The 21,884-nt window shown below is 42.2% G+C and overlaps 1 protein-coding gene across 7 annotated transcripts in view; it reads right to left on the bottom strand.

The window, feature by feature from the left end:
• Positions 1-759: 759 nt before the first annotated feature.
• TNNI3K (TNNI3 interacting kinase) overlaps positions 760-21,884 on the bottom strand; it is a 271,680-nt gene continuing 250,555 nt past the window's right edge. For 4 of the 7 annotated variants that reach the window (XM_014831425.3, XM_070486598.1, XM_070486597.1 and 1 more), the window contains 2 exons: positions 4,547-4,626; positions 760-1,300 (listed from right to left, as the gene is read on the bottom strand). In XM_014831425.3, the coding sequence (XP_014686911.2) occupies positions 1,224-1,300; positions 4,547-4,626 (157 nt within the window). In that variant the 3' untranslated portion in view covers positions 760-1,223. Of the gene's footprint in view, positions 1,301-4,546; positions 4,627-10,181; positions 10,251-21,884 lie in introns of all 7 variants that reach the window. The other 3 variants (XM_070486593.1, XM_070486596.1, XM_070486594.1) reach the window with 1 other exon arrangement.

The following is a 21,884-nucleotide window of genomic DNA, read 5'->3' as shown; positions in this document are numbered from 1 at the left end:
CATTGCTCTTCAGGCCCCTAGTTCTAAAACTCCTCCAGGATTCAGAGCAGTACTTCTCAACCTGGGGCATTTTGTCCCTGAGGACACATTTAGAAGTGTCTGGAGACAGTTTTGATTGTCCTTACTTACGGGAGCTTTCACTGATATCTATGGTATAGGGGCCAAGAAGCTGTTACACCTCCCCCAGTGCATACGACAGCCCCACAAAGGATCACCCCCCTCCCCAAATGTCAATAGTGCTGAGGTCTGGAACCTTGATTCAGAGGATGCCCAATCATCATTTACTAACTTGATTTCTCTTGCCAAGCTTAAAAGCAGTAATGATCACGTTGAATTCTCATGGTTTCCTGCCTGCTTTTCCCAAATCTGACTCTCAATGCAAAACTATTTTGTTTGGTGGAAGTGTTCCTGTCTTCTGGTTGGAACCAGCATGGAGGGCAGAGTTCTTGTTTTCTGAAGGCAGCAGATACCTCTGAATTCTTTCCAGTGCCCTGGGCCGCACTCTGGCGTGGATGGCAGGTTTGCATTCATAGGCTGATTTCATAACTGTACCAACAGCATGTGTGACACCTTGGTGCTGACACCGACAGGTCCAAGCAGAGCACAGAGCACTCGGTACGATGTAGGAAGGAGGTTAAATAACTAAGTGCTATACTTTTGCAAGCTTCTTGATCTGAAGGTCATGACTCCTTTTTCTCAGTACGTCTGAAGGAAGGTAGACTCAGGAGAAGTCTTTTGGAATGAAATACACTTCTGAATCAATTTCGTACGCCATCAAAGAATCTTTAATCACAGAGCTCGACACTAGAAGTAACATAATGAGGTAAGAAAATGAACAATATCCTAAGAAATCAAACCTGTGGCTCTCAAATACAAGTGTTCATAATTCAGTCTAGGATAACATAGTAATTGTTAAATAATTGTTAAGTGCTCACCATGGACTTGGGCTCAATCTCCAAGTAACAATATAAATTTTTTTTTTCCATTTACAAAATTAAAACCAATTCTTCAAATACATTCTGTCTTGGTTATTTTGCATTTCATTCCTTAGCCACAAATCCAAAGCCTAACCTGTGATAGGGATTTAAATAGGACCAGTATAAACAGGCCAATTTAAGGAGACCTTAGAGGGTAAAATATTATAATTGGAAGCACGCCTGCCATGGTCGGAACTGCTGCTGTCAGTTTGGGGGAAAACTCTCCTTAGGTGTGTGCGAATGCTGTCAGCTGCTGTCCTCAAAGCTGCCACTATTCCGGCAAGAATGAAAATGCATCGGGCTCAGGGGATCAGACACGTAGCCTGCATCAGAAAAGAAGTTCAGCTGTTACTTACTGGCCTTTCAGTCCATCTCCCCATTTCTCACACCCAGCCTCACCCGGTGCAATTCCCAGCTGCCCAGCTGCTTCTCTCAGCTCATGTGAAAAGGGAGTCTGGACAACAGTTGTTGGCAAGCAGTTGCAAAACAAAAGTAAAACGTAAAATGAAAAGACAGAGCTGAGACCAGAGGAACATAAATGATGGATGAATGATTTGGACCCACGCTGGCCAGGTGACATTTTGAATTTGGAGTAAAGAAGGGTGCAGTGCAGGAAGGTGGTATATCCTGATGGCTAAAGGCTCAGGTTTTCACGTCAGGCAGATCTGGGTTTAAATCCTGGCTCCACTGCTTACTGGTTCTCTGATTTTTGTTATCTTAACCTTTCCAAGCCTCAGTGTCTTCATCTGTAAATGGGAGAAGTATTAGCACTTACTTATAAGGTTGGTAGCAAACATAAGACAATTAGTACAGTGACGCATAGTCAGTGCTAAACAAATGATGGCTAAAAAGGAAGGGGAAACAGCAGTAGAGAAAAAGGAAAGAACGATTCTCTATTGCAGTTTGTTTTCTTATCCCCGAGAACCCAATTTTTAAGTGTGCATCAATGCTTAAGTGTAAATATCAGTGACATTTGAGGCTCGTTGAAACAATATCTCATGGTGTGTCTAGAGAAGGGAGCTCGTGGCTCAAGACCGGGCCACTGTCATAGAGAACACACGACACGTGCAGGGAAGCAGTTACCTTACGCTTGAAGTAAGGAAGCCATTCATTGCTTCTGTGAAAATGGGCCTATTTGCCAATAGTGATTGCTGCTTTAGCTCCCCTTGGATAGCTGGATTTTCAGAACCAACTCAGCCATCTACATTTTCATGAGGACGTGGAGCAATAGGCAGTTGGATGGCACGTTTATTTTCATAAGTAAGGTCTCTGTCCAAATCTCTCAGGCAGCACACAAACTCTCCTGAGAGGAGCAGCCGGCTGCTGTGGCCTCTGCTGCTGCCATCCTCTCTGACTCATCTCTAGTGGGGCTGCCCCGGTCAGATATGAGGAAGGTTGTAGCGGTGGAGGGGGGGGGGGCGGGGGGAGGGGGGGCGCTAAGACAGGAGTATGCATCAATGAACCATAATACTTGGTGGACTAAAACAAAATCTACATCCTAGAGCAAAACATTTCCTTTTGTCCAGCCCGAAATGGTGACTTCACTCCAGGCATAGATAGATGCTTTAATAAGCTCATAATCCCTTTATCACTATACTCAACCCTCTAATGTACCACATGCGATTTTACTGGCCTGTGATTCTGCATGCCTCTCTCCCCACAGGACTCCACTAGGAATCTGATGGTGAGTGTACAACCCTCCAGTGTGGGCAGGCTCTCCTCAGGGATAGGTAGCAAAATCAGCAGGGAATTGATGCTGGCCTTTATTACTGATGCCATTATTGCCAGAGTTGAGGGATGAAGGTGTTGCACTTATGTAGCTGCTCAGCTTAAGAGGGCCCCAAGTGAAATATGACCACAGGCTTTAGGAAAAGACTGAACCACATCTGCATGTTTTCTTACTTTAGGGTGAAAGGTCTCAAATACGGAGAAAATAGCTACGTACTTAATTTTATCTTCATTCTCTAGCCTGCTCTTCGGGGAAAAAAAGAAGAAACTTCATACAGTTGCCATTATACCACAAGGGGTTTATGAAATGGGAATGGAGGGCAGTTGAAGTGTTCTTCCTTGTATGCTGTGATGCTCCTGGTGGGAAATATTAAATGAATCTTCTTTGTCTATAGACGCTCTCACTCCCTTCAAACAGCGCGGTGTTTCCTTAGACCCTGGTACAGATATGCACAGGAAGACTCAGCTTTTGTACTATTGCATCACTTTGTCTTACTTCTCCATCTTGAGGAATTCTGCTCAAGGTCTTATCCTTTTAAGAAACAGGTAAAGAAATGCCTCATCTTGAAACTCCACCATGAAAGGAAAGACTTCTGGTCAAACACACATTTCAAAGGGTGCCCTGTATTTTGTGACTGTGCAGTCAGATCTGTAAAGGTTTGAGAAAATGATATTATATCTATAAAAAAATGTGATGATGTGACACCTAGAGCACATTTCCCTCTGTTATTAGACTGCCTAATTATGCTGTAAAGCTGATGATAAAAAGCATTTGGCTGCATTCTAGACACGTATCGGGAATCAGAAGCACGGAATTTCCTTTCTTTAAGGTTCCAAGTAGTTTGTCTACATCTATCCAGGCAATTTTTTTTCTTTGTTTCCTAAAGTCTTCCTGATGCTTGAAGTAATGATGCTCTGCAGACAAGGTCATTGGTGATGATCCCAAAACCAAGCGTCCCCAGGGTCTACTGCTATCTAAATCAGAGAACTGGGAACACATCATCCAACTGATTCTTCTCCAAACCCAGTTCTTGTAATAAATCTGATCTTTTCAGCTGGCATACATTTTTCCAGTCCTCCATATTGTCAAAGGAAGTTGCCATGAAGAAATGGGCCCATTGTGCTAAAATTCCAATTAAATACAGAGCCTCTCAGGCTTAGAGTTGGGAAAAGGACATCCCAGGTCTAGCACATTAACATGGCAGCTGACGATAAGGGCAATTGCCCATCTTCTGGCTTCCCAGGCCCAGCATAGAAATGTGCTAGTTATTTCAGAGAGCTTCATTAATTCTTTTTAAAGCAGTTCTGTGCAAAATGAATCCATCAGCAGTACCCTCACCTCTTCTCCAGCTGTTTGAGGGAATGGCCAGGTTTACATTTTCCTCTTGGGTACATGCTAAAGGGGAAGTGCTCCTCCAGCATATTGTGGAAACTCTTCTCTTGTTTTTCTCCTCCCTCCCTACATAACTGTGATGTGGGGCTTAGAGGCAGTGGACACAATAAGGTGGCAACAAGCTGTTTGGAATGTCCTGAGATTCAGCAGATTATTTTCATATGAAGAGTTGCGTTTTTCCCTTGTGCACAGGCACTCCCATGAACTCGCACATACACACACCTATGCACACACAGTCACACACGCTCACCTCGTTATTAACCTCAAAGGTAAATGTAGAGTTATACAAGACTTCTAAGATCCAGGTTTGTACCCTTATTATATAATATTTTTAAAGTATCCCTCATTTCTAGTTGTTACAAAATACAATCTTTTCTTCCTCATTGTCAAATAGATATCACCTCCTGGGGTAGTTTCCTTAATCAGTCTGAAGAATCTGAGTACTTACCGTATTTGTCAATGGGTGAGAACTGAAGACTTCTCTTCATCTCCTCCAAAGACAGGCCTTGAGAGGAACACTGTCCAGCACTGGAAAATTCATGAGACGCACAGTTTCACACTGTAGTGGTTTGCTAACAACACTTTTATAAAACAGAATTTATTCACTAAGCAAAGACCCCCAGAGAAATGGCAAGTGATACAAAGGTGTTTTTGTCTCACAAGTGACTAGTTGAGGAAAAGTTCAGAATTATTTGGAGTAAGTCAGATCTGGCTGTGAGTCCTGGCTCTGCCAGGCAGGCTACAATTCCTAGCTGTGTAACCACAGACATGTCACTCTTTCTGAGCCTCAGTCTATTTATCTGTAAAATTGGGAAAGTACATAAATAATTTCCAATTTGTTTTGATATTAAATATAACAAAAAGGAGTATTGAATCTAAAGTCTGTGTTAAAATACTTGCAATCTTTACTTAAAAGGAACGATAACCAGAGCATTATTATCTGAGTAGTGATCAATATAAATGAAACACATCCCAAGGAGTATCATTATTATTATATTACTATTTTTTTTTTTTTTTGGTCATTCTTTTGCTCAGGAAGATTTGCCCTGAGCTCACATGTGTTGCCAATCTTCCTCTATGTTGTATGTGGGTTGCTGCCATAGCATGGGAACCAATAAGAGGTGAAGGTCTGGGTCCAAGAACCAAACCCAGGCCACCAAAGTGGAGCGCACTGAACTTAACCACTAGGCCATGGGGCTGGCCCCTATACTGCTATTATTATAATGGTAATTATAAGACACAGTGAAAATGATGGTTACTGCATGATTCCTAGGTGTTAAGCATTTACATTTGTCATCTCATTTAATCTTTGTTCCTATCTTATCATCACTATATCATTTCTCTCACTTTATGCATAAGAAAACTGAGGCTGAAACAAGTAACTTGTTACACAGTTTGGTAAATGGCTCATCTAGGATTCAAATCCAAGTCTTTAAGTTTCCAAAGCCTGTGTGCTTGTCCACTATTCAAACGTGAATTACTTCCTCACTCCTGGCCTTCATTAATTCTTCTCTTCCTCAAACTCTTCCTACTCTTTCACCATTTTGGAAAATGACGTTGCTTCCTTTCTACTGCAACACACTCAAAACTTAAATTTACCTAAACCTTCACCCTAATATCTAATCAAATCTGTCAGTTAATTATATATTGATAGTGTCTCTTGTATCCACTTCTCTCATCCATCCATTAGCTTCCCCAAAGAGCCTATCCTAGAGACTCCCAGAACTGTCCACAAGCTCTTCTTGTGACAAAAATCTCACGAGGGCACTCTGCTGCTCCCCGCTGTACCTCCTCAGGCCGATGTCCAGACCTTCTGTAATCTAAATCAACTTGCATTCTGTGTGTATCTTGCATTGTATAATTCCTCAATCCATTTTTTCCCCAAATTCAAGCCACACTAATGGACTTTGGACTTTCCAAACATTCCTGAACTTGCCCTTCTCCATGGTTGTGGCTGAGCTGCTCCCGTTACTTGAATCTGCTTGTGACATTTTATTTATCCCTAATAGGAGGCAGTATGGTGTTATGGTTAAGAATGAGCATTCTGGGACCAGACTCCTTAAATTTGAATTCTCACTCCATCACTTATTAGCTCTATGACTTTTGGCAAATTATCTAACTGCTCTATGTCTCAGTTTACGCAACTCTAAAAGGGGATTCCCACTAGACAGAGTGCTCCTGGAGATCAGAGGTCCTGTCGAACATCTTTGGATCTCCCACAGTGTGTAGCCACTACCTTGTAAGTAGTTAAAATAATAAAAGTTGTTAAATGAAATAAAGGTATCACAAAATGTTCATTTAAAGAAATTAGATTTTTCTAAAAGCTGACATCGATTCACACTGCTTCATTCACTTAGCTGCCTTAAAAATGACCTTATATTTGGCCTTGCTTTCTCAGGCTATAAAGTAGAAATGCTGCTTTTTAGAGAAAAGCAATGACTAAAAAGAAGAAGAAAAAGTATTGGCTTAAAGTGGGACATGATGTGACCTTGGTCAACGTTAAATGGCAAACTACACTCAGTTCTGGGCAATAGAATGTCATTCAAGATATTTTTCCAAATAAAATTTACCTTACTAATTCCTGTAACCTCTTTAGCACTCTAGCTCTTTTTAAGAAGGGTGCTATACTCAGTAGTCTTGGCAACAACAAGATAATAGGTAATAAATATTTTATCACCAAAAAGGCTATCTGTTTTCCTATGAATAGAAAGCCCATCTCCAAGCCCATCTTATTTATTCAGTTGCTGAAGGCAATTCACGCCAGGGGACTTAACCTTCCTGCCCAAGAGATACCACATAGGCTGGCCCTGGACACTGTTCTAGAATGACAGACAGATGGGAGCTAAGCATGCCCAAGTCAAACAAAGCTGAAGAAACAAGACCCTGGTTAATGGAACTAGTTGTCCTCAACCCAAGAGCATCCAGACTTCAGCAGGAGCTTCACAGGAGCCCCGAGTCCCCGAGGCACACCAGGACCCCTGTTTGCTGAAGTCGTGCTCAGGGAAAACTGGCCTTTCCAGGGATGCAGCTGCCCCATGCGTTCACTGACAGCAAATGGGAAATAATGGCAGGTAAGGAGGGCACTCGGTGCTGCAGTGTGTCCATATTACTGGTCAACGAGGTAACCTTCTTTATGCTAAAGGAAGATCCATATCACATATGGGCATACATATGAATGATATATAATTTTACACGGGTAATTTCATGTATACTTCCTACGAGAATGGAATGAAATTTTCTCTTTTAAAGAGAATAAGGTAGTCTTTAGGTCAGTTTTTCCAAACTACCACATTATATTGATATATCTTATTTTCGTTTCAGTCATTTTATGCTAAAAGGTTCGTATTAGTTCTGTGATATATATGTAAAGATAAATATAATCAGCAGCGTTGTCTCTTATAAAGGTGCACTAAGGAATGAACGATTTATCCAGAATGAAGAACAGAACAAAAATTTTAAAAATATTTCTTGTTCCTCAATCCATGCTTTATGGGTATAGACTACCTAGTACACTGTCTGCTAATTAGGCCAGTACACACCCAAATCTACAATATGTAATTTATATTTTCGTGTGTGCACGCCATTGAGGCCATGGTTTGTCAGCACAAACTAGCATGTTTGTAAATAGTCACATGGCTTGTGAATGGACTCATGCACCCTAAGCAAAGATAACAAGAGCATTCAAAACGAAAATATGAGGCTATGTTGGCTGAAATGAATGCAGAGATAATGACGCTTATGACAAGCACATTAAGCAAAAAATATTATCCAATGAAAAGTAAATCAATATGTATATAAGACTATGGAAGAGCTATGAAGAATGGGAAAAGTGGTAGAAGATAGAAGATACCCAAATATAGCTTCAGTTCTTCAAAGTAGGAGTAAGGCAGAATCTACAAACTAAACTAGTGGGTTAGTGTACATCGTAGGCAAAGCTCCAGAAAGGAATATTAAAAGAGAGTTTTTCTGAAAATTTTCAAAAAGTACTGATTACTAGAAGCTACCATGGGTTTAGTAAGAAAAAGAATCATGCTAGATTTGCTTAATTTCTTTTTGGTGAGGATAAACTTAAAGGGGAAATCCACAGGTTAGAACACTGATCTGGATTCCCGCGGACACTGGACAGAGTTTCTCCTGATTGCTTGGTAAGTAAGAAAGGGAGATCCATGCCAGATGACAAATGGTCAGATTGGATTGTCACTGTTGAATATCCAGAACTGATACAGATCTCAGGTAGGTGACATTGCCCACAGGGTTAAATTGAACCTTAGACACTGGGAATAGATAGAACAAAACACCACATTTCTTAAAGTTAGAATTGTCTACAAATAGACTGAATTATTTCAGAAGGGGTTACTGTCCCCTCTCTGAAAGTGTCCAGGCTGTGACTGGATCACCTCACGGCCCTGGGTGCTGTAGATGGATCCAAGCATCACATGATGTGACATCCCAAGTTCCTCCATTTCTTTAGAAGGTATTCGTGAACCATGTTGGCTTTGTGAAACCAGCTTTGACATGTTGGAAAGGTAGAGTGAGCTCACACATTCCCAATTAAGCAGAAAATTTTTCTCTTCCTTATCTGAAGTGTCTGATGTTTGGTCAGGCCTGAATGCCTGATTCCCACATGCACGCCACAGCCTATCTGGCTACACACTACCACTACCGCTCAGGGTTGTGTTTGTAGCTTTTTGTCTATACACATTTCATTTGAAATAGTAACTGAACCATGCTATTTGCTTGAAGGACCCATCTCCTTTAGTGCTCTGTTTCGAAAGAAGAACCACACCACCATCTAAGATGAAGCAAAGGAAAGTGTGGGGAAAGCACCTTTAGGTAAACCCATCATTAGGGATCTGAATGACAGGTTGTGTCAGGCTGGTACCGGAAAATCTGTCACTGCTTCACAAAGGTTTTTATGTGAGGTAAATTTGTAGAATATTCATGTTGCAGTGCCTGAGGAGGGGGAACCTAAAACCCTATGTCATTTCTTTATATGAGGTAAATTTGTAGAATATTCATGTTGCAGTGCCTGAGGAGGGGGAACCTAAAACCCTATGTCATCTCTTAATCTAGAAAGGTGCATTGTTAAGCAAGGCCCAAGAGGAAATAAGGAAAATACTGTTTTGAAGAGACTGCAGGAAATTTTGGTGCCATCTCTCCAGACTGGTGGGAACAGGCAGTGCCACAGTGAGTCCAAATGGCCTCATTTAGAGCCACACAGCAGCCAGTATTGTGGCTTCCAAACGATAGCCCGCCAAATGCTTTTGGTATTGGAGCAAGGAATCATGATTTTGGCTGTGGGGTTTCATGAATTCTCAGTATATTTGCTAGTGCCATAATTGCTTCTGACTGAATTACATTCCAAAGACTTCAGAGGGACACACAATCCAAAAGAAACCATTTTTATCACATTCTTCCAAGAGTGGCCTTTGCAGAGCTGAGGACTTTGATTTGGTAAATTACAGCAAATGTAGACTTGTCTACATGGCTTGAAAGCAATAGTGAAATTAAAACAATCAAATAAAAATAAAGAGACCTAGAACATTAAGGGGCCAGCCCTGTGGCTGAGTGGTTAAGTTCACGCACTTTGCTTTGGTGGCCTGGAGTTCGCTGGTTCAGATCCTGGGCGTCGACTCAGCACCATTCATCAAGCCATGCTGAGGCGGCATCCCACATAGGAGAACCAGAAGAACCTACAACTAGGATATATAACTATGTATTAGGGGGGGCTTTGGGAAGAAAAAAAAAGAGGAAGATTGGCAACAGATGTTAGCTGAGGGCCAATTTTCCTCACCAAAAAAAAAAAAAAGAAGAAGAAGAAGAAGTGAGGAAGTGAGCAATGATGGCAAACTTCATATTTACCAAAAAAAAAAGACCCAAAATATTAAGTTCTACCAAAATGATATAATAATAATTTCTTATATTTGCTGAGGCTTTGTAGCTTGCACATACTTTTCTATTGATTAGCTGAAAGCATTTTTACAAAACCTCCATGAGGTGTCTGGGAAGGCATTAATTTTACATCCGTTCTATGCAAGTGGAAAGTCAGGCTCAGAAAATTTGAATAACCTGCATAAACTCACAGAGCTAGCAAGAGGCAGAACCAGAACCAGAAGAAAAGGTCTCCAGATGTCCAGTCCATGCTCTTTCTTCTAAAACACACATTTAATAGCAGCACATGTCAAACTCTTGGTTTGTTACCATTTGAGGAGCTCACTGAATTAGTCACACATTACAGAGCTTCAGACCCTTCCTTTGCATATAAAGATGCAAATGACATTCTTCATGGAGAAATATCCCTCATCATCATAGAGAACCCAGAATCAGCTTTCCTGTGTCTTGCTTTGTATAAATGAAAAAATTATACTTTCCTCTGTGCAACAATGGCTGGCCTGTCCCCATGCAGTGATGTCAAAACATGAGACACACAGAGTAAAGTTTCCAAATGAGATGTTCATGTTCCCCCCAACTTTCTGTAAGGTTTTCTAAGCTGCATGCATGGATTCATCTTCCTATATACTGCCTTCCTGTGCCAAATGAACAGAAAACCATCACCAGTGTGATGAAAGACTTCAGGCAAAATTTTCTTCCATTCAAATTGGTCCAATTAGTTTTTATGCAGCTAAAAATGCCCTTAGGCTACCCGTAACCTGGAAGACTTAGCCATTCGGACTTGGCAGAAGGCAACACCATCCAAGCTTTGCAAATATGCTTTAGGTTTGTTGGATCTTTTTGCCATTTGTCATAACGATGCTACCTGTGTAAGAACATTAGCATGAGGATCAACGCCATATGCACCCTTATCCCTCTACTCAAGAGGAATGCATCATTTCTTTCACTCAAAAAGAAATACATATGGGTAACATCTGGCCAGAATTTCAGTTATTTGATGCTAATCTAAGGGACTAATACAAAGACAAGGTGGGAGAAACAGCCTGCTGAGATCTCTAATAAGGTGTTTACACTCGGAAAACAAATGCCCTGCCATAGAAAAGGCTGTGAGAGTCATCTAGTTGCTCCTTTTGGCATTTAGCTGAAAACAAATAGATCTACTTAAAACAGATCTGTCAGAAGGGATAATTGCCTTTCTACACTTCGCAATGTCTTTCTATGCAGCCCACCTTTTCTTCGGCCTAAAGAGAAAGAAGAGATTTCTATTAGAAATGAGATCACCTTTGGCTTAACTTTGAAATAGTCCAGTCAGACTCTTATGAATAAATATTTGTTAATTTATCAGCTAGATTCAACATAGTTATTTATTCATGATTTCATTCTGGCTGTTTTCAAAACATTATTTTGTCTTTGTCCATATTCCCTGTTTGATAATATTCTAAATTAAAACAAATTTTTTGCTCCCATTAAAATGAATGGGCAATGGCCAAAGTATTTAATGGGGCCAAGAGGTCAGTGCAAAATATCTCTTTCAGGAAAATCAACCCCATCAGCTTTCTTTCAATGGCAAATGTCCCCAGGCTCTAAAAGGACTGAAAGCCTTGGCAAAGGGTCAGGGCTCTGTTTGAGCCATTAGGCAAATCTCCAAGTTCTAAGCACCCTCATTTTTAAGAGAAAAAGCAATTAGGCAAAGAATTATGAATAAGGAAAAATTCAGCAAGAACATAAAGTGTGTGTGAATTCCTTGATGGCTCAGAAATTATTAATGTGCTCGACAGTAACCCAACAACACTGCCACTTCTCAATTTACCTGTAGGTTAAGCAGGTATAAATGAGTCAATCGTACAATCCAGTAGGAGGTGCCTTGCTAAAACTGAGGAACATCCTTTAAATACAGCAAAATCTTTCCTATCTCTCACCTTCTGTACTCACTATCATCCAAAAACAGGAAAGCATTTTAACTTTTGAAACTATGAGATTGTGGTAGCATGGCAGTCCTAAAACCCACTCTTCTCTCGTCCATTTTCCCACCTCCCATTTTACAGAAAAGGAAACTGAAGCCTTTCAAAGTGACAGAACTTATCCACATTCATATATTAAGGTTATAGTGAAGTCAGGAATATAATCTGGAGTTCTAAACTGCTAGTCTTCTTTGATGGTTTTTCTTCTTATTTTTAAGGATTAAAGAGAAACTAAAATTTCTTCCATACCTGCTAAAGTGCCAGGGACTCCACCAGATATTTCCCAAAATTTATTGCATTTGTTCCCCGTAACAACCCATTTCCCATGTGAGGAAATGAAGGCCCAGAGAGTCTCAGTCTTGCCCAAGATCACACCACTGTTAATTCAGACCTAGGCCAGGCAGTATGCAAATCTCTGGCTTTCTCCACTTAACCCTGTTGGCTCTAGAAATGATTCCCAAATTCATACCTGTAACCTTGCCTCTCTCCCTCTCTCCTTGGCTGTTTATCAAGCACAATGCCTGGCGCTGTGCTAAATTCTAGGGGTACAGATTTGAGAATTACAGACATAGACTGTGCCCTCTGGGGTAAACAGAAATGTAGACACGCACAGGTAAGCTTCAGCACCCTGGAAGAGACACATACTCTACAGGGTACCCTTCCTACACAGAAGATGAAGGACAATGAAGGGTTTCCCAGGAGAGGGGAGATCTGGGGATAGGTAGGGGCATGTGCAAAGACCTAGGAAATCAAATGGCCATAGTAAACATATAATATTAAATATGATATTAATGTGATAATATATTAATATTAAATATATGTACTTTACCTCTTCATTTTGAAAGAATCTCAAACATGAAGTTGCAACAATAGTACATTTTTCTTTTCTGAACTGTTTGAGAGTAAATTGCCAATCTGATGCCCATCATGTCCCAAACACTTTAGTGTATTCCTAAAATAAAGATATTCTCCCACATGACCGCAATATAACCATTTGATTCTACCATTTACTCTCAGACCTTGTTCAAGTTTTGCCAATTATCTCAATAACGTTCTTTATAGCAAGAGGATCCAATTCAAAACCATACACTGCATTTCATTGTCATGTTTCTTTAATCTCCTTCAATCTGAAACAGATTTTCAGTCTCGACTTGAATTTTATGACCTTGACATTTTTGAAGATGACAAGACAGTCATTTTGCAGAATATCTTTCAATTTGGTTTTATCTGAGGTTTCCTAATGATTAGACTCAAATCATGCGTCTTCGGCAGGAAGTATCACAGAAGTTCTTTTCATTGCATCCCATCACACTTTGATTTGTCCCATTATTGTGCTGCTAATTTGATCATTTGATTAAAGTGGTACCTGACAGGTTCCCCACTACAAAATTACTCTTTTTCTCTTTGTAATTAACTATTCTGTGAGGAGGTACTTTAAGATTATATAAAGATTCCATCTCTCAACCAAATTTCAATATCTTCATTTATTTATGTCTGTATGGATTTAAAGTTACTATTTTATTCAATGGATTATAATGTTACTGTCATTATTTATTTGGATGCTCAAATCATCTCATAGCTGGTACGTGTGAGCCCCTTCAAGCTGTTCCTTTGACATATAGCCATCTTTCTTTGAGTAGCTCTTTACTTTCTTACATAAGATGTTCCAGGCTTATTTTGTACATTCCTTGTCCCATACTTGAAATCTGCCATTTCTCCAAAGTCCCCTGTTTTCTGTTAGTGGAGAACAGTATTTAGAAATACTAAATACTTCTGCTTGCTGTGCTCCTTGCCATTGATGTGTTGTTGCTCCCAGGCCCTCTCATTGAGCAGGCAAAGCTGGAGAATGTGCATATATATACATACAGGTGTAAAGCTATTTAGGTCTCCCCTGTCCTTAAATCATAAATTCATCTCCAGTTCCAATCCAACATGACAGGGTTTTCTAGTTTTCTCCCCTTCCACATCTATAACACCCTTCTCTGACAATGAGAAACCTGCTTCCCATTACCCTTAATATAGTTACTTATTTGATCACAAATCTCTGGTTGCTGTCACACTGCTTGTCAACATACACACAGACACGCTCCTTTACTCCACTTGGGCTCCAACATCCCACACCCACTGTTGCTTCCATGTGGATGCCCTCCTTACCCTCCTGTGTTCTGACACCCTGCTCTGGGCTATTTCCTACCTGCCTGCCCCAAGTGGGTGCTCTCCTCACTTACGTTGGGCTTCGGCACTCAGCACTGAGCTGTGCACCGTGCCATGCCCTGCTCGAGTTTCCATCACTTGCACTGGGCTGCCGGCCCACACTTACACCCTCTTGCCACCCTCATGCTCCAGCTTCTCCACCCCAGGCATCTTCCTCTACAGACAGACCTTCTCAGTGGGCATGGAACCACAGTGGCCACCACCTCCCAGCCTGAACACCCTTCTTACTGTGCTTGGGCTCCAACACCCCATGTGGGGCTACTGCTTTACCACCCCCTCTCAGAGATGACCTCCTTCCCAGGCTAGGACACAACCTCCCATGCCAGGTTGCTCTCCCATGTGGACACCTTCTTCATCAGACCTAGGTTCAGCACCTTGGCAGGGCTGCCCCAAGGCCCAGAGAAAATCCTTTCCTCCTCCCACTCTGGCTTTGACACCTTATGCCAGGCAGCTGCCACTCACCACTCTCACTGTCCACATGGACATTTTCTGCACCATACTTGGACTCAGACATCCTGCTCCACACTCTGGGGAATTCAGTCTTGCTTTGCCCTGTCTAATGTCTTCTGGACTAAACCATTCAGGAAGGGAAGAGAGAGAAGAAGAGTAACAAGGATGAACTTTTAAAAATGTTAATCAGATCATGTCACGTCCCTGCTCAAAATCCCCCAGTGCCGCCCAACATGTGTAAGACAGCATCCTAACGCCCTGTCCTGGCGAATACAGCCCTCATGGTCTGACCTTTACTTAGCTACCTGGGAGTTCATCCTTTTCCACTCTCCCCCTGCCTCCTACTCTCTGTCCACCACGGAGGCCATCTATTTCTCCTCTTTATTCCTCCCTTATGAACTCTACACTTGCTTTTTAGCTCTGCCAAATGCTGTTTCCCAGGGTCTTCCTTGTTTTTGCCATTCTAACCATCCCATCTGAATTAGCCTTTCAGTCACTCTTTGTTCCATCAGCCTATTTTGTCCGCATAGCACTTACCAGTTTTCCTGTATGTTTACTCATTGTTCGTCACCTGTACAGGCAGGTGAAGTACTCCGCTTATACTCCTTGACCTCTTGGAAGTCACCTTCAGAGGTTTCTATGGATGCTCCAATTTTTCTGTGTCTCTCTGTCCCTAAAGGAGAGGCGGGAGCTAATGCTCCTTCCCACCCACCCAAATGACCCTTAATCAATGAGGAACAAGAGTTGGTGGATAAATACTCCAGCTTCTTTGCTGCTCACTGGGAGAATTCTGAGGTGTGTTCTATACCCTCGGAGGTTACAAGATGAGATTAAGCCTCAGTTGCCCACAGCAGTGACTTACTCACTAACATACCCCTTATTTACTTTCCTTCCTTCCCTTTCCCTCACTTTGCTTGAGATCAGATCCCTGAAAAGTGATTTACATGTAAATCCTTGTCTCATGGTCTGTTTTTGGAAAAATCCAAATTAAGATGGCCTCCCCTGACTAGAATGAAAGTTGCCAGACAGCAGGGACTTGTCTGTCTTGCATGCTACTGTGTCTTGATCCCAGTGCCTTAAACTTATTGTTATATACTAGGTACCTAATAAATATGTATTAAATGTGATTGAATGAATGATTGAATTACAATGATAATTCTTCCCTCACAACTTTATTTATGTTTATTGTTGTTTGTTTATCTTTGATTAATTGGTCAACTTCTTTCCATTTCTTTAGCCACAGCTCAAGAACAAGCTGTATCCCCTGACTGTTACATGCTTAGAGCAGTGACCTTTGCAGAAGGCTCTCTGTTCCCACTCCCTGTCCAGCCTGTTCCACCCCCTACATCATTGCCAGAGAAATCTGAGAATGAGTCTCCGTTATGGCACTCCTCATTCATTCGGTGGGTCTCAGTGCCTTCTTACAGATGGGAAAGTGAAATGGAGCACAATGGGGAGTTTCTGTTCAAACTTCATGTCTTATGGGCTGGAGGTGATGGCCATACAGGAAGGAAGAAGGAACCGCAGTGGCCTCAGTGCTGCCCCAGCCATTTGCTCTCATCATTGGCTCAGAACTTGTCTCATATTGCATATTCATCTGACCCACAACAAGACTATGGATTCTTCACAGGGAGGGACCCTGCCTTATGAGTCTTTGTACCCCCAGGCCTCACACAGCATTGCCTCAACCTGGCATTGCCTAGTTGAAGTAAACATGTTGACTTCTTGAACGCAGCCTTTATATTTTCCCTGGGGAGAACATGAGTTTCCAGTGCATGCAGTTTCAGAAATACGTGACTTGGAAAAATTGGATTTTTGTATGTTTCTAGAGCAGGGGTCAGAAAATTTTTTCTGTCAAGGGCCAGATAGTAAATACTTTAGGCTTTGCAGACCATATGGTCTCTGTTGCAACTATTCTATTTTGTGCTGCTGTAGCACAAAAGCAGACGTAGACGATATGTAAGCAATTGAGTGTGGCTGTGTTCCACTAAAACCTTACAAAAACAGGTGGGGAGTTTGATTTGGCCTTTGAGCCATATTTTATCAACCTCTCCTTTAGAGCAATAGATAAACCCTATATGTGTTGCTTCCCTAAGCTGTCTTCTACCTTTGGGCCAAACGAAGCAATCTCAATGAAAGTAGGATTTCCACTCATGTTTCATTTTGATAGTTTCTCCTAGAAGAGGAATAATAAAGACTAAAATACATGAGCTAATGGCAAAACCAAAAAAATCCATAGTTTACATTTATTCAGTGTTTACCATATATCAGACATGTATAAATTATATTCTCACTTCTCCGACATTGAAATGCTAGGAAAAAGGTGATATTCTTATTTTCATCCTATAGATGAGGCATTTGAGGTTTGGAGAGCACAACTTGCCCAAAGTCACACAGCTTATAAATGGTAGAACTTGAATTTGAACTCAGGGCCATCTGAGCCAGAGCTCTTAACCACGACTTTATAATAATGGCCACTGGGTGGGTCTATAAATAAAAGTCACAAAACCAATTTCACTGATGGAAGATAAAAGCAATAATGAGATCCATGCCTGCAGAGCAGTACATATAGCTTCCCCTTTCAGATGGAGGAAAGTTCGAAGGCCGTCTTTGTGGATTTGACATCTCTAGGCTCCGTTGTGTGAATGCGGATCCCTGCAAGAAATTCCATGTTCCTTTGTTCTTTATGACAGGCCAGTCTGAATGGGAAGATTTTAAAACTCCCTAAACTCTTTGAACATGCAGAACATTGATCTTCACAAACCATTTGAAACACCCTAAGGAGGTTACAAAATTACAAGCAATGTTTTTTTGTTTTGTTTTGTTTTAAGTGAATGTATACCAAACCTCTGGGACCCTTTGCCTCGTCATACAACACCAAAGCTCCCTTTTCCTCCTCTGTGTATTCTTTGCTGTCAGACCCTGAATAATAAAATGGTATTATGTTGCCAGGGTGCCTTGTTCTCACTGAGAAGTTCTTCTCCTGCCAGTAATGTGGGGTCCCTTACCCTGGTCTGTGTGATGTGCTGTGTGATGCTTCTTTGAATCCTGGGGCAACCCAGGGTTGGACGCTTCCTGCTGAGCCGACCACTGCTCCTGCCTTCTGTGTTGGCAGGAACATGACTGTAGATCCTGTAAGAAGTGCTCTGCGGCCTTCGGCACAGCTACACCTCCAGGGTCATTTTTGTCTTGGTATTTATTAAGCCCTGCTTCATGGCACGCCAGACGGGAGCCTGCAGAACAGGAGCCACGTTCTGTTATTTTTCTCTGTAGCCCCGGCATTTGGGGTCTGGCACAGAGAATGCTCCCAATACATACTCAGAAAATGAATTTGGTGGGTGAACTCCTGGCCATTTCTCAAGCCTCATCTCGCAGCCCTAGTGCTCTGTGCAAGTTGGCCAAGTGGTTAGGAGCAGAAGGTGTGAGTCAGACAGACTCAGATTTTCAGTCCAGGCATCTCCACTGCCTGGCTGTGGCCCTTGAGCAAGTTACTTAACCTTCCTGTGCCTGACTTTCCCATCCTGTACCATGGAGGATAATAACAGTGCCCATCATGTACGCAGAATCTTTGTGTAGGTTACATAAGGACACACGCGTGAAGTATATAGAAGAATCCCTAACACACGATTGTCATTCTCGTTCCCATTCAGCCTATCGCACTCTTTCCTTCTCTTCTTCCTCGAGTAATGCTACTCACCCTGCAGGCCTTGCTTCCTCCTCCCCAACACGGCTTAGCCGCCCTCTTTAGCATGGTCTTCATCATATCACTCATCATTGCTTTTTTCACTTGCTGTCTCCCCCAGGGCCCAGCCCACAGCCTGTGCTAAATAAATATTAAATAATTGAATGAGAGGAAGGTAGGTTTAAAAGAGCAGATTAACTGACTACCATTCCTCTCAGTGCCGTAAAGTATGTCAGATAGAGTGATCCTTTTAAGAAGCAGCCCAATCGTGTCACTTCTCTGCTCAGATCCCGCAGTGGCATGCCTCTCGATCTCAGCAAATGCCCACGTGCTCCCAACAGCCTGCGCCTTCTTCATAATCTGGCCCCCTGTCACTTCTCTACTTTGTCTCCTGTCACTCTTCCCTGTGATCATTTTGTTCCTTCTTGCCTCCTGGCTGTTCCCTGGATTCACAGACATGTTCTCACCTCAGGGACTTTGCACTTACTGTTCCTACCATCTGGAATGCTCTTCCAGGCACCTGTGGTTTTCTCGTTCACTCTGTTTACATCTTTGCTCAAATGTTACCTTCTGGGGGAGGCTTTTCCTGACCATCCTGTTTAAAACTGCAAACCACATCTCTTTTTGCACTCCTTATCCCTCCTCCCTGCTTTAATACACTACATAATTTACTTTAAAAAAAGGTCTGTCACTCCCTTCTCCCACTAGAATAAAAGCTCTATGAGGGAAGGGATTATTTTGTTTGTCTTATTTGCTGCTGTATTGAATAACCTAGAAGTGTAAGCCCAGGATAAATATTTGCTGAAGGAATGAATGAATGAATGAAATTAAAGGATGCCCACAGCCCCCAGAGCAGAGAAAAATCTTTTATGAGCTTCTTTCTGGAGAGATTTATGTGGCTTTTTGCTAATGCATTTTTCTGTATAATTTTTGCATAAAAAGGGGTTTGTGGAGGCCCTGCAGTGAGTCATCAGCTGGCCCTACCCCAAGTCTGGCCACCGCCAGGGGACCAGGCTGCAGAGCAGGAGTCCAGAGGGTGCCAGGCGCAGAGGGTCTGCCCTTCCCAGTTGGAAGGACCAACCCCCCTGGACTCCAGGAAGCCCCCAGAGGCACCCCCTCTGCAGGTCTCGGGAACCAGCTGAGTGGGGCGGAGATCAGGCTGTTAAAATACCCAACAGGCCCTTCTGAATGCTTCCAAATGCTAGCTGGTACCAATTACCACCTAGTTACTGTGTGTTTTAAAGACTTTTCACATAGAAGCCTTTACTTTTGTGGACACTGCAGCAAACATTACTCCACTGTGTTTGTGGCGGGCGACAGTGGGCTGTTGCCAAAAGCCAAAGTTTTGCAAAAACACTTATCTCGTGAAAGCAGGAACTCCACGTTGGCCCGTGCCTGTGGAACTGTGGCTTGGGAGAATTGCTCTTTTCTCTTAGATACGTGACCCAGAGCACACAGCCAAACACAAGTATCACACTCACAATCCTATGACACGTGTCTTTCCAAAGCCGCAAGTCTCACAGAAGTATCAATTAGGATAATGTCTATAAAAGCACTTTCTAAAATCCTAAGTGTTAGAACATCTATTTTACATATATATTTAATTTCTCATTCACTCTTCCCAGCAACCATGTGGGATGGGTATTATTATTATTATTTTATGAAAAAATCAAAGGGCAGAAAGGTCAGGTAATTAGTCAGAGGTGAGTGACCTGGCCAGTGACAGTGTGAGGGGTGGGACGCACCCTGGGGCTCGCTGGCTTCCTGCTCTTCAGTGTAGCTGCGTTACAGGAAGCCTCAGGGCCTGCCGAGTGAAGTGGACGTGTGGGGCTCTTCTCTCTCATTAGTCATTTGGATTTTTCCATTTCCAGTGGACAAGTGGGCTTGCTGTTAGAAATTCGGGCTCTGGTCATGAACCGATTGAGGCTTTGGATCACGCAGTGCTGGGTTTTATGTGTTCACAGTCTAATCTAGAATTCTCTCCACAGGCAAAGTTTCCACTAAAGTCAGGGGCTGAGGGAAAAGACAACAGATTCTGAACTTGAAAAAATACCAATTTTAATCCAGATTTGAATCATGCAATCAATATTCCAATCAGAAGATGAATAATGTTATTCTGAGATTGCTTCCTTAAATATTTCACACACACACACACACACACACACACACACACACACACACATACACACTTTAGGGACTTAGAAAAACAACAGCTTACATTTTTGGAATAAGTGGAAAAAAGACCCCCTCTTTTTCATGCGACTCTTTGAATGTATAAGATCGTGAGGAGTAAGTCCTCTATACTGTGTTGGAGATTAGCCACGCAGCTCCCACTACAAATACGCCCCCAGCACCGCTCTGGAAGCGCATCCCTGGTCTACCTTTTAACATGAGACGCGAGGCTGAAAGAAGCGGTGTCTGTGGGCCGGTAATCCGAGCTGCCGCGGGTTCCCATGGGAACGCCAGGAACACGCTTCCTTTATTTATGCACATTTGCAGCAGCTGCCTCCTTCGGATCCTGGCTCTTAGCAAGTGCAGGCAGCAGCTCCCAGTGCAGAACTGCCCTAAATGGCTCTCTTTGAAGCCCTTCAGTCCCCAGCCTTCCATTTGTGTCTGGCCCTGACTCATCAGGGGCCTGAATGCTTCACCTGCTATCTTAAGTTTCCAGTAGAGCCTGAACCAGATTTTAACAAAAGAACAATCCTTGACCAGAATCTCAGCAGGAGAGAGTTGGAGAAGTGAGGAGGGTAGGACCCAAGGCAGATCGCAGATCACAGTCACTTCCTACCATCTATCTTTCGAAAGATACTGATCTTTCTCCCTCCTCTGGGTTTTTTGCTCTACCTGGATCCCAGCTCCCTGTTTACAAGGTTAACACCAGCTGGATGCAGACCCACACTCACTCTGGGCTTTGGAGTAGTTATGATTCAGAGCAGAAATGGCAGCATGAATAGACTGGCACAAGTTTTAAAGAAATTTTTACCTATTATCAGGGATCAAAACACTTAATATTTACGTAGAAGTAGCTAGAAACATTCATTCACCCATTTATTCATTCATGCTTCACTTATTAGACCCTGTATGTGCCCCTCTTATCACAGAATGTATCATGCTTGCTGAAATGGCCTGTTCACCACCTCTGTGAGGGCAGAGGTTGGGTGCTTCTTGCCGATCACTATATTCCCTGTGCCTGGAATATAGCAGGTCCTTACCAATTATTTGCTAAACAAAGAAAGGAGAAAAGGGAAGAAATGAAAAAGGCTTTATGGAAATAGTAGCATTTAATATAGAAGATATATATATGTGTGTGTGTGTGTATGTATGATAAGGTAGGAATTTATCGTACTAGTATATTTCATATAATAGCTAACATATATTGAGCAGCAACTATGTGCCAGACGTTTTAAGTGACTAACGTATATTGTTTCATTTAATCCTCAGAATAGTCATGAAGTAAATGTTATTATTTTCCCCATTTTATAGGTGAGGAAGCAAACAGAAAGAGGTTAATGAGCTTGGCCAACATGACACATAAGAGATGGTATTGCCAGAATGTGAACCCAGACTGTTCGACTGGGAGGGTCTGT

This window comes from Equus asinus, chromosome 16, assembly GCF_041296235.1.
Source record: "Equus asinus isolate D_3611 breed Donkey chromosome 16, EquAss-T2T_v2, whole genome shotgun sequence".
In the NCBI taxonomy this organism is placed as follows: Eukaryota; Metazoa; Chordata; class Mammalia; order Perissodactyla; family Equidae; genus Equus; species Equus asinus.
The sequence above is the reverse complement of the archived record's forward strand: the minus strand, read 5'-3'. Positions and strand labels throughout refer to the sequence as shown.